Source organism: Amaranthus tricolor, chromosome 2 (genome assembly GCF_026212465.1).
Source record: "Amaranthus tricolor cultivar Red isolate AtriRed21 chromosome 2, ASM2621246v1, whole genome shotgun sequence".
Lineage (NCBI taxonomy): Eukaryota > Viridiplantae > Streptophyta > Magnoliopsida > Caryophyllales > Amaranthaceae > Amaranthus > Amaranthus tricolor.
This window is the reverse complement of record NC_080048.1, coordinates 26,763,113-26,778,445: the sequence shown is the minus strand read 5'-3', so window position 1 is coordinate 26,778,445 and position 15,333 is coordinate 26,763,113. Positions and strand designations below refer to the sequence as shown.

The window sequence follows — 15,333 nt, the reverse complement described above, 5'->3', positions numbered from 1 at the left end:
TCAAGTGTTTGAAAGCTATTACAGATAATCCAAAACTTTGGCATAGACGTCTTGGCCATATCAATACTCACACCATGCTGAAGTTGGTAAGTAAAGATTTAGTTAAGGGACTTCCAGCTCTTGACTATAAACAATGTTCTATTTGTGACGCATGCATTAAAGGTAAACAAGTAAGAAGTTCATTTAAACCGAAGAAAATGGTAAGTACATCAAGACCATGTGAACTATTACATATTGATTTATGTGGACCAATGCGTGTACGGAGCATAAGCGGTAAATCTTATATCCTAGTTATAGTTGATGATTATTCTAGATTTACGTGGGTTGATTTTCTAAAGGATAAAAGTGAAGCCTTGAAACCGTTTTCAAGACGTTGTAAAGAGATGCAAACTCAACTGAACCTTCCAATAGTCTCGGTTAGAAGTGACCATGGAAGAGAGTTTGATCAATTAGGCTTTGACTCCTTTTGTGAAAAATATGGTATAACCCATAACTTTTCAGCTCCTAGGACACCTCAACAAAACGGTGTAGTTGAAAGGAAAAATCGAACTTTAGAAGAGATGGCAAGAACAATGCTTATTGAAAATGGATTAGCTAAACACTATTGGGCTGAAGCTGTTAACACAGCTAATTATGTCTTAAATAGATGCCTTATAAGACCCATACTTAAGAAAACTCCCTATGAGTTATTCAAAGGAAGAAAACCGAATATAGCATACTTTAAACCATTTGGTTGCAAATGTTTTATTCATAATAATGGTAAAGACAATTTAGGTAAATTTGATGCTAGAAGTGATGAAGGTACATTTCTTGGATACTCACTTAATAGTAAAGCTTATCGAGTGCTGAACAAACGTACAGGTATAGTTGAAGAAAGTATACATGTTGTTTTTGATGAATCCGAAAATGCAACTTTAAGTGAAGGTTTTAAAGAGTTAAACCTTAATAAACATTTTGATGATTTAAGTGATGATGAACTGGATATTAAAAATGCTAATGCAGTTAAAAAGGTTAATATGCAGGATACCATACAAAGTATTGAGGATAATGGAAAACAGGTTGTTAACATTGAAGACTCACAGTCTGATCTTGAGACCCAACCTCAAGATCTTGAGATAGTTCCTGAACATACTGTTTTGGGTACACCAATTAGAAATACCTCAAATGAAGTAAGTACAAGTTCATTAAATGAAAACACACCATCCATACTACGAAGAAGAACTAGAAAGTCATATCAACATCCTCCAGAGAACATTATAAGTGATCCAAACAAAGGTACGCAAACTCGATCCTCTCTTAAGAATCTATGTGCATTTTCTGCTTTTGTTTCTCTCATAGAACCTAAAGATGTTAAAGAAGCATTACAAGAACCAGAGTGGATCATTGCAATGCAAAATGAATTAAATGAATTCGAAAGGAACAAAGTTTGGGATCTAGTTGGAAGACCTCCAGATCGTACTATTATTGGAACAAGATGGGTCTTTCGAAATAAACTCAATGAGGATGGAGATATTGTAAGGAATAAAGCAAGACTGGTAGCTCAAGGCTATAATCAAGAAGAAGGAATAGATTATGATGAAACTTTCGCACCAGTGGCAAGGTTAGAATCTATCCGTATTATGCTTGCTTTTGCTTCATACATGAATATTAAACTATATCAAATGGATGTTAAATGTGCATTCTTAAATGGATACTTGCAAGAAGAAGTATATGTTAAACAACCACCCGGCTTTGAAAATTCTGATCTACCTAATCATGTGTTCAAACTAAATAAAGCATTATATGGCTTGAAACAAGCTCCAAGAGCTTGGTACGACAGATTTAGCTCACATCTACTTGAAAATGAATTTCAACGAGGTAAAATTGATAAAACTCTTTTCATTAAAACTAAAGGAAAAGATATTCTAGTTGTTCAAGTATATGTTGATGATATATTGTTTGGAGCTACTAATGATTCTTTGTGCAAGGAATTTTCTGAGATTATGTGCAAAGAGTTTGAAATGAGCATGATGGGAGACTTAACATTCTTTCTTGGACTACAAATAAAGCAAAAGAAAGATGGCATATTTATTTGTCAAAGTAAATATGTTAGAGATTTATTGAAAAAGTACAATATGGATCAATGTAAAGAAGTTAATACGCCTATGAGTACAACACTAAGTTTGGACCAAGATATAAATGGTAAGAGTGTTGATCAAAAGACTTATAGAGGTATGATTGGTTCTTTATTGTATTTAACTGCTAGTCGTCCTGATATCATGTTTAGTGTTTGCTTATGTGCTCGTTTTCAAGCTAACCCAAAAGAATCTCACTTAACAGCAGTTAAGAGAATCTTTAGATATTTATATGGGACTAAAGACTTTGGTCTATGGTACCCTAGCTGTGGAAATTTTAGTTTAATTGGTTTTTCAGATGCTGATTATGCTGGATATAAAGTTGATAGAAAAAGCACCTCAGGATCGTGTCAGTTCTTAGGAAATTCATTGATCTCTTGGTATTCTAAAAAGCAAAATTCAGTTGCTTTATCTACAGCTGAAGCTGAATACATAGCTGCCGGTGCATGTTGCTCTCAAATTTTATGGATTGCTCAACAACTTAGAGACCTTGGAATTGATTTCAAAGGCATACCAATAAGATGTGATAATACAAGTGCAATTTGTATTACAAAGAATCCTGTGCAACATTCTCGTACAAAACACATTGAGGTACGTCACCATTTTATAAGGGATCATGTTGAAAAAGGTAATATTTCTTTATCTTTTATATCTACTGAAAATCAATTAGCGGATATATTTACAAAACCTTTAAGTGTTGATCGTTTTGCTTATATACGTATGGAACTTGGCATGCTAAATGACGTTGCATAAATTAAGGGGGAGTATTATCAAAGAGTATTATCAAAGAATAATATCAAAGAATAATGGCATATGAGTAAAAGGATTAAAACGATAATTACTTAAATACCAAGTATGTATTAAGGGGGAGCATTACGTATTGTTGTGATCATATAATTGTTTGTTTCGATTAGTTGTGAACATCATCAATGCGTTAAAATTGTGTTCATTATTTTGGTTAATAAATTCAATTAATCTCATAATTGTATTTCCACATATTCACGGTTGAAAACCAAAATCAAATGCTTGTTCACCATGATGCACAAACCGGTCAAGCTTCACACACACACACACCCTTTGCATTCTCTTGTGTTGTCAAATCAATCAATTTAATGAAAGTACAAATGCATGTACTATACTCCTTTAAAAGAGAGTAAAACGCTTTACTCATTCATTTACTCACAAAATCTTTTTCTGATTTTCTCTCAAAACCGTCTCTTTCATTTTCCCTTTCAAGCTTTTCAAATTCAACTTCAATGGCACCTAAAAGAAGGATGAGTAGATCCTCTTCAAAATCCGAAAAAGGAGAATCATCTAAATCACAAATGGCTGAACCTATAACCCCTGTTGTTTCACCATTACACACTTTTGATGTTCCTAAACAACGGTTCGAAAATCATACTGCTTATGGGAGATGGGTTGATATTTTTCGACAAAGATTACTTTCCTTTGTTGATATACTTGATTATAATTTCTTTCTGTTTGAAGACTTTGAAATAATCTCTGTTTTTATTCAATCTACTCCTGGTATGTTATTAAGTCCTGGTTCTACTACCTATCCAACTCTTGTGAAAGTTTTCTATTCAAACTTATCTTTTGTTATGATTGAAGGAGAACATGCTTTAAGAAGTTTTGTTAAGGGTCAAGAGATTGTAATTTCAAAAACCCTAATGAATGACATTTTCAAATTTTCTCATAAATCTGATGATCAAACTCCTAATATTTTGGCGTTACAAAATGCTAGGGATATGTTCATACTTGAATCTTATTCTGATTTCTCTTCTACTAAACAGTTAACACATAATGCTTTGAATTTAAATGGTAAATTGTTACACTACATTCTTGTAAGAACCGTTTTCTCTCGCAACACTTCTTGTGAATTGGTTACTGATGCTCATCTTATACTGATGTGGAAGATTGCTTCTCTGAAAAATGTTGATTTTTCTTCTATTATTTTCTCCACAATGCGATTTTGTTGCTCACATTCTCGCAATTGCTCTCTTCCTTATGCCAATCTTTTAACATTGATCTTTGATCATTTTAATCTACTCTCTGATTTAGAGGAAGTGGATTGTTCTGGTCCAATTTCATTATCTACTGAAATTCTTCCGCCTCTTGGTATTTTCAAAGTGGATGGCAAATATGAGTTGTACTCAAATTTGTCTTCAACTGATAAAGAGGATCTTCAAAAGATTCATGGTAAGCGGCTTACACGTCTTGAACCTCATATCAAGGAACACACCACTCTTTCCCGACTTCAGTCTCTAGATTTGGAGGTTGGTGAAATGAAATCTTCCCTACTGGCATTACATGATAAAGTGTCTACTCTTACTTTTCTGTTAGACTCTTTTATGAAAGAAATGAAGGGAATGGTAGTAGAAGATGTGGTAGTAGAAGAAGAGGTCGATGATGGTGATGCTGCTGTACCTCAAGAGGCTGAGACTAAGGAGAAGGATAAAGAGGGTGAAAAGAATGGAGATGATGAAGTTACTGGTGAGGGTCAAAATATTGATGTGAATATTGCTGAGACCACTCCAATCCAAACAATCAATCCAACCGTTGATGAAACAATTACCCCTGGACAATCCAAACCTTCCAAGAAAAGGAAGAGAAGGTCTAGGAAGTAATTTTTGTTGATTATGCATGTTATGGCTTTGATGAACAATATTTTCTTTTCGGCAAACAATATTTTCTTTTGATAATCCCAACATTTTATAACTCCTTATTTACTTTTTGATGAAAGTCAAAAAGGGGGAGAAATATATATGTATATTATGTATGTATGTATGTATGCATGCTATACTCACTTGCTCTACTTGCTTTATATTTTGATAATGTTTTGCTTGATTGCGCATGATTGCTTGCTTATACATGTTCTGATATATTATGTTCTGAAAAATTGTTAAATGTTTTGCTTAAATGTTTTGCTCTGATAAATTGTTCTGTATGCTTAACATTCATTAATGTATATGTTTAAGGGAGATATGAAAATTTAGTTGCATAATTTGATATTTGATTGCTGATTATAGATTATTATTCATAATCATAACTTGATAATCATGTCTTTAATAATAAAGTTTTTGAAATGATATTGATGACTATCATATTTGCATGTATTATGATTGGATATTTGTTTACATAAACAATGATTGTAATGATATGATATAACATAGTTCTGTTTTGAAACTGTTCTTAAAATCTTGAAGAATGTTTCTGAAAAATGATAAAGTCTCGAAAATGTTTTTATATATTATTATTATTCGTGCTTTTCATTTCATTATAACTTAGAAATATGATTTAGGTAAATATGGTTTTGACTTTCATCAAGGGGGAGATTGAAGACTCAACTCTCTTAAATAATAAGGAAAGATTAAAGACTTAATTCTCTTGGATGATGATAATTCAAAACACATATTGTTTAAACAAATAAATTAAGTAATTACATTTAATTGTTTAAGTAAGTTTAAAATCATATTTGATACACATTTGATTTATATTTTTTAAGTAAGAAGTCGATGGAATATGCTTAAAGAACTTAAGTTTATTTTAAAGTGATTTTATAAGTTCTGAAATGTGTTTCAAAGTCTTGAAGATAATTACGTTCTTAATCAGGTTAGTTTCGTAATTATATTTGAAATATTTTAATAGGTCAATGTTCCTTGAAATTATATTTGAAATATTTTAATAGGTCAAGGTTCATTAAAATTAACATTGGATATTATTTGAATAAAGTTTAAATATTTTGTTATACATTGTTGCTTAACGTTTAAATATTTCATATTTAAACTTAGATTTAAAATATATGGTTAAAATCAATTTGATAATTAAATATAGTACAAGGTACACATGTTTTATTATTAATTGTACACGGCTATATTTAAGCAAGATCTAGATTTACTATTATTTGGATGAAATTTGAATTTATGCTAAAAATAGTAAATAGCGATCCTAAAAAATAGGAATTAATTTAAATGGTTATTTAAATGTTGATAAATCTGGTTTATGCTTATTATTCAATATCTTGTTTAAGTACTAACATGGCAGCATAGCATTGGACAATTACAAACACAATGACGAAATTATTATTAAGCTGTCAGTACACGTCAGTTTGAAGATAACCTCAAGATCTTGAAGTCAGGCGCTGAAAGACCAGGTCAACAGAAAATAACGGATAGGAGCCTTCTTGTTTTTGAAGATGTGTTGAGGCGTACACTATATATATGAGGCTTCCGTCCAGAACTAAGACAATATCTTGATACACCTTTTCTTACAACTTTCTATCTTGATTTAAGATTTCTCTAAGTGTTTAAAGAGTTGTAATTCTTAGTTCATCTAGCTCTTACATTTGTAATAGGCTTAAGAGTTCAAAAAGAGTTAGATTAAGTTTAATACGCCTAATCAAGAATACTTTTTAAAGTGTTCAACTTGTGAATCTCTATTGTGAGATTTGGGATTTTGCTTTTATTAAAGGGACTTGTAATACGGTTCTTCAAGGGGAAGAACGTGGTGAGAGGAGATAGTGAGATCTTCTTGGTTGTATTAAAGTCGGATTAATAAAAGGCGTTGAAATCCTACGGGTTGAAAGAGAACCCATAGGCGGGGAGTAGGTTGGTTAGAACCGAACCTCGTTAACATATCGTGTGTTATACTTTAAAGTTTATTTTTCCGCACATACGTTATAGTTTTCGAATTGGCTCAAAACTGTTCCAGAAGACAGTTTTGACAGTCTCCTCAAACTCTTGAGACAAACTGCCAGAAAAGTTTAAAAAGCCCATACTCTCTATTCACCCCCCCTCTAGAGAGTATTCAACCTCCTATTAACTTTCATTTGGTATCAGAGCTAAGTTTCACACAAAAAGATTAATATCTTGTGATGGATCCAATAGGAGAAGGGTTGTTTGCTCAAGGTCGTTCGTGTTCAAGACCTCCTTTGTTTTGCGGTACAAATTTCTCACATTGGAAAACTTTGATGAAAATGTTTGTGATTGATCAAGATATGGAGCTTTGGGAGATCATAACTAAAGGACCTAAGATTCCCATGAAAAAGGACGCTCAAGGAAATGATGTAATAAAGTCCGAGTCCGAATATTCACAAACAGATTTGGAATGGGTTTCCAAAAACTATAGAGCAATGAATCAAATATGTTGTGCTTTGAATGGTACTGAGTTCAATCGAGTTTCTTCATGTACAAGTGCTAAAGAAATATGGGACAAGTTGGTTGTGACATACGAAGGAACAAGTCAAGTAAAGGAAACAAAGATCAACATCCTCATGCATCAATATGAAATGTTCAAGATGAAAAAGGATGAGAATATAAATGAAATGTTTACTCGTTTTACTTTGATTACTAATAGTTTGAATTCTCTTGGAAAAACTTTTACTAATGCAGAAAAAGTCCAGAAGGTCTTAAGGTGTCTTCCAAGATCCAAATGGGGTCCAAAAGTCACCGCCATAGAGGAAGCTCAAGACTTGAGAGTTCTATCGCTTGACGATCTCCTTGGAAAACTCACAACTCACGAACTTACCCTACATGATGATGGAGATAATGATATAATACCTTCCATGAAAAATCTTGCATTAAAGGCAAAGAAACATCATGAATCCTCAAGTGATAGTGAAGATAGCGATGATGAGGAAGATCCATTTGCGTTAATTACAAAAGGTCTTGAAGGAATTATGAAGATGCGAAAACGATTTAAGAAATTTAAATCCAGAAATAAAGGTAAGTCTTCTAATTCTAATTCAAATTCTAAGACTAACAAACTTGCTTGTTTTGAATGTGGTTCTACAGAACATATCGTAAAGGACTGTCCTAAGAAGAAAAGGCAATCCTACAAAAAGAACAAAAACAAACAAGCGATGGTTGCAACTTGGAGTGATTCCGAAGTATCATCCGAATCTGAAAATGAAGATGGACAAGCTCATGTATGTCTTATGGCTGATAATGATGACAATGATGATTTAGATCAAAATCACAAAGAGGTACGTGAATATCTTAACACATGCACAAAAGATGAATTGGTTATAACACTCCTAAATATGTTTCAAATTGAGAAAATTTTAAAAGATGAGAAAAACACTTTGGAAGATCGAATACGTCATTATGCTGAAGGTTGTGAAGAAATTATAAATAAAAATAATTCGCTAAAGGCTGAAAAATCAAATCTTGAAAAGACTGTCAAGGTCTTGAAAGAACAGAATCTCAGTCAGACTAAACAGCTTATTGATCTTAAAAATGAGAACAATGATCTTGAAGCCAGGATCAAAACCTTGAAACTGGAATCTGAGAAAAATCTACAAGCATTAAACAAGCTTAATGAGTCTGAATCTAAACTCACTAAAATGCTTACACAACAAAAATCAACTAGTGATAAACGTGGTATTGGTTATAATCATGTTACACATAACTATAAGAGTAAAACCACATTTGTAAAAGGTGCAAATAAACATAAACGTACTCCTACTTGCACATTTTGTTGCAAAAAAGGACATATAAGATTTGCATGTCCTTACAGACGTAAAGATGATTATATTATCAAGAATTCCTTTCCTTTTGAATTACGTGAACAGATAAAGCAAATATGGGTTCCTAAAGGAACAAGACCACCCAACATGGTCTATCCCGAATATGGTTCCAAATTTGTCACTTGGATAGCCAAGTAAGGTTGAGAAAGGTTATTTTCTTTTGTTTTGTAGGATAAACAAAAATGGATTCTAGATAGTGGATGCTCGAGGCATATGAGTGGTAAAATATCTTTATTTTCTGAAATTAAAGAAAAATGCAATGGCTCAATCACCTTAGGAGATAAAGGTAAATGCAAAATTTTAGGCGTTGGTAAAATTGGTAAGAATCCATCTAAAACTATTGACAATGTTTATTTAGTTGAAGGTCTAAAATTTAATTTGCTAAGTGTGTCTCAACTATGTGATAAAGGTAATGAAGTAATTTTTGACAAAGAAAAATGTGTTGTTAAAAATCCTAATACTGGAGATACTCTCATTACTGCTCTTAGAAATGATAATGTTTATGCTTTACATACTAACGAAATTGCAGTGCAAAATTTCAAGTGTTTGAAAGCTATTACAGATAATCCAAAACTTTGGCATAGACGTCTTGGCCATATCAATACTCACACCATGCTGAAGTTGGTAAGTAAAGATTTAGTTAAGGGACTTCCAGCTCTTGACTATAAACAATGTTCTATTTGTGACGCATGCATTAAAGGTAAACAAGTAAGAAGTTCATTTAAACCGAAGAAAATGGTAAGTACATCAAGACCATGTGAACTATTACATATTGATTTATGTGGACCAATGCGTGTACGGAGCATAAGCGGTAAATCTTATATCCTAGTTATAGTTGATGATTATTCTAGATTTACGTGGGTTGATTTTCTAAAGGATAAAAGTGAAGCCTTGAAACCGTTTTCAAGACGTTGTAAAGAGATGCAAACTCAACTGAACCTTCCAATAGTCTCGGTTAGAAGTGACCATGGAAGAGAGTTTGATCAATTAGGCTTTGACTCCTTTTGTGAAAAATATGGTATAACCCATAACTTTTCAGCTCCTAGGACACCTCAACAAAACGGTGTAGTTGAAAGGAAAAATCGAACTTTAGAAGAGATGGCAAGAACAATGCTTATTGAAAATGGATTAGCTAAACACTATTGGGCTGAAGCTGTTAACACAGCTAATTATGTCTTAAATAGATGCCTTATAAGACCCATACTTAAGAAAACTCCCTATGAGTTATTCAAAGGAAGAAAACCGAATATAGCATACTTTAAACCATTTGGTTGCAAATGTTTTATTCATAATAATGGTAAAGACAATTTAGGTAAATTTGATGCTAGAAGTGATGAAGGTACATTTCTTGGATACTCACTTAATAGTAAAGCTTATCGAGTGCTGAACAAACGTACAGGTATAGTTGAAGAAAGTATACATGTTGTTTTTGATGAATCCGAAAATGCAACTTTAAGTGAAGGTTTTAAAGAGTTAAACCTTAATAAACATTTTGATGATTTAAGTGATGATGAACTGGATATTAAAAATGCTAATGCAGTTAAAAAGGTTAATATGCAGGATACCATACAAAGTATTGAGGATAATGGAAAACAGGTTGTTAACATTGAAGACTCACAGTCTGATCTTGAGACCCAACCTCAAGATCTTGAGATAGTTCCTGAACATACTGTTTTGGGTACACCAATTAGAAATACCTCAAATGAAGTAAGTACAAGTTCATTAAATGAAAACACACCATCCATACTACGAAGAAGAACTAGAAAGTCATATCAACATCCTCCAGAGAACATTATAAGTGATCCAAACAAAGGTACGCAAACTCGATCCTCTCTTAAGAATCTATGTGCATTTTCTGCTTTTGTTTCTCTCATAGAACCTAAAGATGTTAAAGAAGCATTACAAGAACCAGAGTGGATCATTGCAATGCAAAATGAATTAAATGAATTCGAAAGGAACAAAGTTTGGGATCTAGTTGGAAGACCTCCAGATCGTACTATTATTGGAACAAGATGGGTCTTTCGAAATAAACTCAATGAGGATGGAGATATTGTAAGGAATAAAGCAAGACTGGTAGCTCAAGGCTATAATCAAGAAGAAGGAATAGATTATGATGAAACTTTCGCACCAGTGGCAAGGTTAGAATCTATCCGTATTATGCTTGCTTTTGCTTCATACATGAATATTAAACTATATCAAATGGATGTTAAATGTGCATTCTTAAATGGATACTTGCAAGAAGAAGTATATGTTAAACAACCACCCGGCTTTGAAAATTCTGATCTACCTAATCATGTGTTCAAACTAAATAAAGCATTATATGGCTTGAAACAAGCTCCAAGAGCTTGGTACGACAGATTTAGCTCACATCTACTTGAAAATGAATTTCAACGAGGTAAAATTGATAAAACTCTTTTCATTAAAACTAAAGGAAAAGATATTCTAGTTGTTCAAGTATATGTTGATGATATATTGTTTGGAGCTACTAATGATTCTTTGTGCAAGGAATTTTCTGAGATTATGTGCAAAGAGTTTGAAATGAGCATGATGGGAGACTTAACATTCTTTCTTGGACTACAAATAAAGCAAAAGAAAGATGGCATATTTATTTGTCAAAGTAAATATGTTAGAGATTTATTGAAAAAGTACAATATGGATCAATGTAAAGAAGTTAATACGCCTATGAGTACAACACTAAGTTTGGACCAAGATATAAATGGTAAGAGTGTTGATCAAAAGACTTATAGAGGTATGATTGGTTCTTTATTGTATTTAACTGCTAGTCGTCCTGATATCATGTTTAGTGTTTGCTTATGTGCTCGTTTTCAAGCTAACCCAAAAGAATCTCACTTAACAGCAGTTAAGAGAATCTTTAGATATTTATATGGGACTAAAGACTTTGGTCTATGGTACCCTAGCTGTGGAAATTTTAGTTTAATTGGTTTTTCAGATGCTGATTATGCTGGATATAAAGTTGATAGAAAAAGCACCTCAGGATCGTGTCAGTTCTTAGGAAATTCATTGATCTCTTGGTATTCTAAAAAGCAAAATTCAGTTGCTTTATCTACAGCTGAAGCTGAATACATAGCTGCCGGTGCATGTTGCTCTCAAATTTTATGGATTGCTCAACAACTTAGAGACCTTGGAATTGATTTCAAAGGCATACCAATAAGATGTGATAATACAAGTGCAATTTGTATTACAAAGAATCCTGTGCAACATTCTCGTACAAAACACATTGAGGTACGTCACCATTTTATAAGGGATCATGTTGAAAAAGGTAATATTTCTTTATCTTTTATATCTACTGAAAATCAATTAGCGGATATATTTACAAAACCTTTAAGTGTTGATCGTTTTGCTTATATACGTATGGAACTTGGCATGCTAAATGACGTTGCATAAATTAAGGGGGAGTATTATCAAAGAGTATTATCAAAGAATAATATCAAAGAATAATGGCATATGAGTAAAAGGATTAAAACGATAATTACTTAAATACCAAGTATGTATTAAGGGGGAGCATTACGTATTGTTGTGATCATATAATTGTTTGTTTCGATTAGTTGTGAACATCATCAATGCGTTAAAATTGTGTTCATTATTTTGGTTAATAAATTCAATTAATCTCATAATTGTATTTCCACATATTCACGGTTGAAAACCAAAATCAAATGCTTGTTCACCATGATGCACAAACCGGTCAAGCTTCACACACACACACACCCTTTGCATTCTCTTGTGTTGTCAAATCAATCAATTTAATGAAAGTACAAATGCATGTACTATACTCCTTTAAAAGAGAGTAAAACGCTTTACTCATTCATTTACTCACAAAATCTTTTTCTGATTTTCTCTCAAAACCGTCTCTTTCATTTTCCCTTTCAAGCTTTTCAAATTCAACTTCAATGGCACCTAAAAGAAGGATGAGTAGATCCTCTTCAAAATCCGAAAAAGGAGAATCATCTAAATCACAAATGGCTGAACCTATAACCCCTGTTGTTTCACCATTACACACTTTTGATGTTCCTAAACAATGGTTCGAAAATCATACTGCTTATGGGAGATGGGTTGATATTTTTCGACAAAGATTACTTTCCTTTGTTGATATACTTGATTATAATTTCTTTCTGTTTGAAGACTTTGAAATAATCTCTGTTTTTATTCAATCTACTCCTGGTATGTTATTAAGTCCTGGTTCTACTACCTATCCAACTCTTGTGAAAGTTTTCTATTCAAACTTATCTTTTGTTATGATTGAAGGAGAACATGCTTTAAGAAGTTTTGTTAAGGGTCAAGAGATTGTAATTTCAAAAACCCTAATGAATGACATTTTCAAATTTTCTCATAAATCTGATGATCAAACTCCTAATATTTTGGCGTTACAAAATGCTAGGGATATGTTCATACTTGAATCTTATTCTGATTTCTCTTCTACTAAACAGTTAACACATAATGCTTTGAATTTAAATGGTAAATTGTTACACTACATTCTTGTAAGAACCGTTTTCTCTCGCAACACTTCTTGTGAATTGGTTACTGATGCTCATCTTATACTGATGTGGAAGATTGCTTCTCTGAAAAATGTTGATTTTTCTTCTATTATTTTCTCCACAATGCGATTTTGTTGCTCACATTCTCGCAATTGCTCTCTTCCTTATGCCAATCTTTTAACATTGATCTTTGATCATTTTAATCTACTCTCTGATTTAGAGGAAGTGGATTGTTCTGGTCCAATTTCATTATCTACTGAAATTCTTCCGCCTCTTGGTATTTTCAAAGTGGATGGCAAATATGAGTTGTACTCAAATTTGTCTTCAACTGATAAAGAGGATCTTCAAAAGATTCATGGTAAGCGGCTTACACGTCTTGAACCTCATATCAAGGAACACACCACTCTTTCCCGACTTCAGTCTCTAGATTTGGAGGTTGGTGAAATGAAATCTTCCCTACTGGCATTACATGATAAAGTGTCTACTCTTACTTTTCTGTTAGACTCTTTTATGAAAGAAATGAAGGGAATGGTAGTAGAAGATGTGGTAGTAGAAGAAGAGGTCGATGATGGTGATGCTGCTGTACCTCAAGAGGCTGAGACTAAGGAGAAGGATAAAGAGGGTGAAAAGAATGGAGATGATGAAGTTACTGGTGAGGGTCAAAATATTGATGTGAATATTGCTGAGACCACTCCAATCCAAACAATCAATCCAACCGTTGATGAAACAATTACCCCTGGACAATCCAAACCTTCCAAGAAAAGGAAGAGAAGGTCTAGGAAGTAATTTTTGTTGATTATGCATGTTATGGCTTTGATGAACAATATTTTCTTTTCGGCAAACAATATTTTCTTTTGATAATCCCAACATTTTATAACTCCTTATTTACTTTTTGATGAAAGTCAAAAAGGGGGAGAAATATATATGTATATTATGTATGTATGTATGTATGCATGCTATACTCACTTGCTCTACTTGCTTTATATTTTGATAATGTTTTGCTTGATTGCGCATGATTGCTTGCTTATACATGTTCTGATATATTATGTTCTGAAAAATTGTTAAATGTTTTGCTTAAATGTTTTGCTCTGATAAATTGTTCTGTATGCTTAACATTCATTAATGTATATGTTTAAGGGAGATATGAAAATTTAGTTGCATAATTTGATATTTGATTGCTGATTATAGATTATTATTCATAATCATAACTTGATAATCATGTCTTTAATAATAAAGTTTTTGAAATGATATTGATGACTATCATATTTGCATGTATTATGATTGGATATTTGTTTACATAAACAATGATTGTAATGATATGATATAACATAGTTCTGTTTTGAAACTGTTCTTAAAATCTTGAAGAATGTTTCTGAAAAATGATAAAGTCTCGAAAATGTTTTTATATATTATTATTATTCGTGCTTTTCATTTCATTATAACTTAGAAATATGATTTAGGTAAATATGGTTTTGACTTTCATCAAGGGGGAGATTGAAGACTCAACTCTCTTAAATAATAAGGAAAGATTAAAGACTTAATTCTCTTGGATGATGATAATTCAAAACACATATTGTTTAAACAAATAAATTAAGTAATTACATTTAATTGTTTAAGTAAGTTTAAAATCATATTTGATACACATTTGATTTATATTTTTTAAGTAAGAAGTCGATGGAATATGCTTAAAGAACTTAAGTTTATTTTAAAGTGATTTTATAAGTTCTGAAATGTGTTTCAAAGTCTTGAAGATAATTACGTTCTTAATCAGGTTAGTTTCGTAATTATATTTGAAATATTTTAATAGGTCAATGTTCCTTGAAATTATATTTGAAATATTTTAATAGGTCAAGGTTCATTAAAATTAACATTGGATATTATTTGAATAAAGTTTAAATATTTTGTTATACATTGTTGCTTAACGTTTAAATATTTCATATTTAAACTTAGATTTAAAATATATGGTTAAAATCAATTTGATAATTAAATATAGTACAAGGTACACATGTTTTATTATTAATTGTACACGGCTATATTTAAGCAAGATCTAGATTTACTATTATTTGGATGAAATTTGAATTTATGCTAAAAATAGTAAATAGCGATCCTAAAAAATAGGAATTAATTTAAATGGTTATTTAAATGTTGATAAATCTGGTTTATGCTTATTATTCAATATCTTGTTTAAGTACTAACATGG

The 15,333-nt window shown here is 31.9% G+C and overlaps 1 protein-coding gene across 1 annotated transcript in view; it reads left to right on the top strand.

Moving 5' to 3' along the window:
• The first annotated feature begins 4,474 nt into the window (after window positions 1–4,474).
• Window positions 4,475–15,333, top strand: part of LOC130805646 (uncharacterized) — a 49,282-nt gene continuing 38,423 nt past the window's right edge. Inside the window, exons 1-2 of the mRNA XM_057670430.1 lie at window positions 4,475–4,607; window positions 13,636–13,850. Of these exons, the coding sequence (XP_057526413.1) occupies window positions 4,475–4,607; window positions 13,636–13,850 (348 nt within the window). The remainder of the gene's footprint in view (window positions 4,608–13,635; window positions 13,851–15,333) is intronic.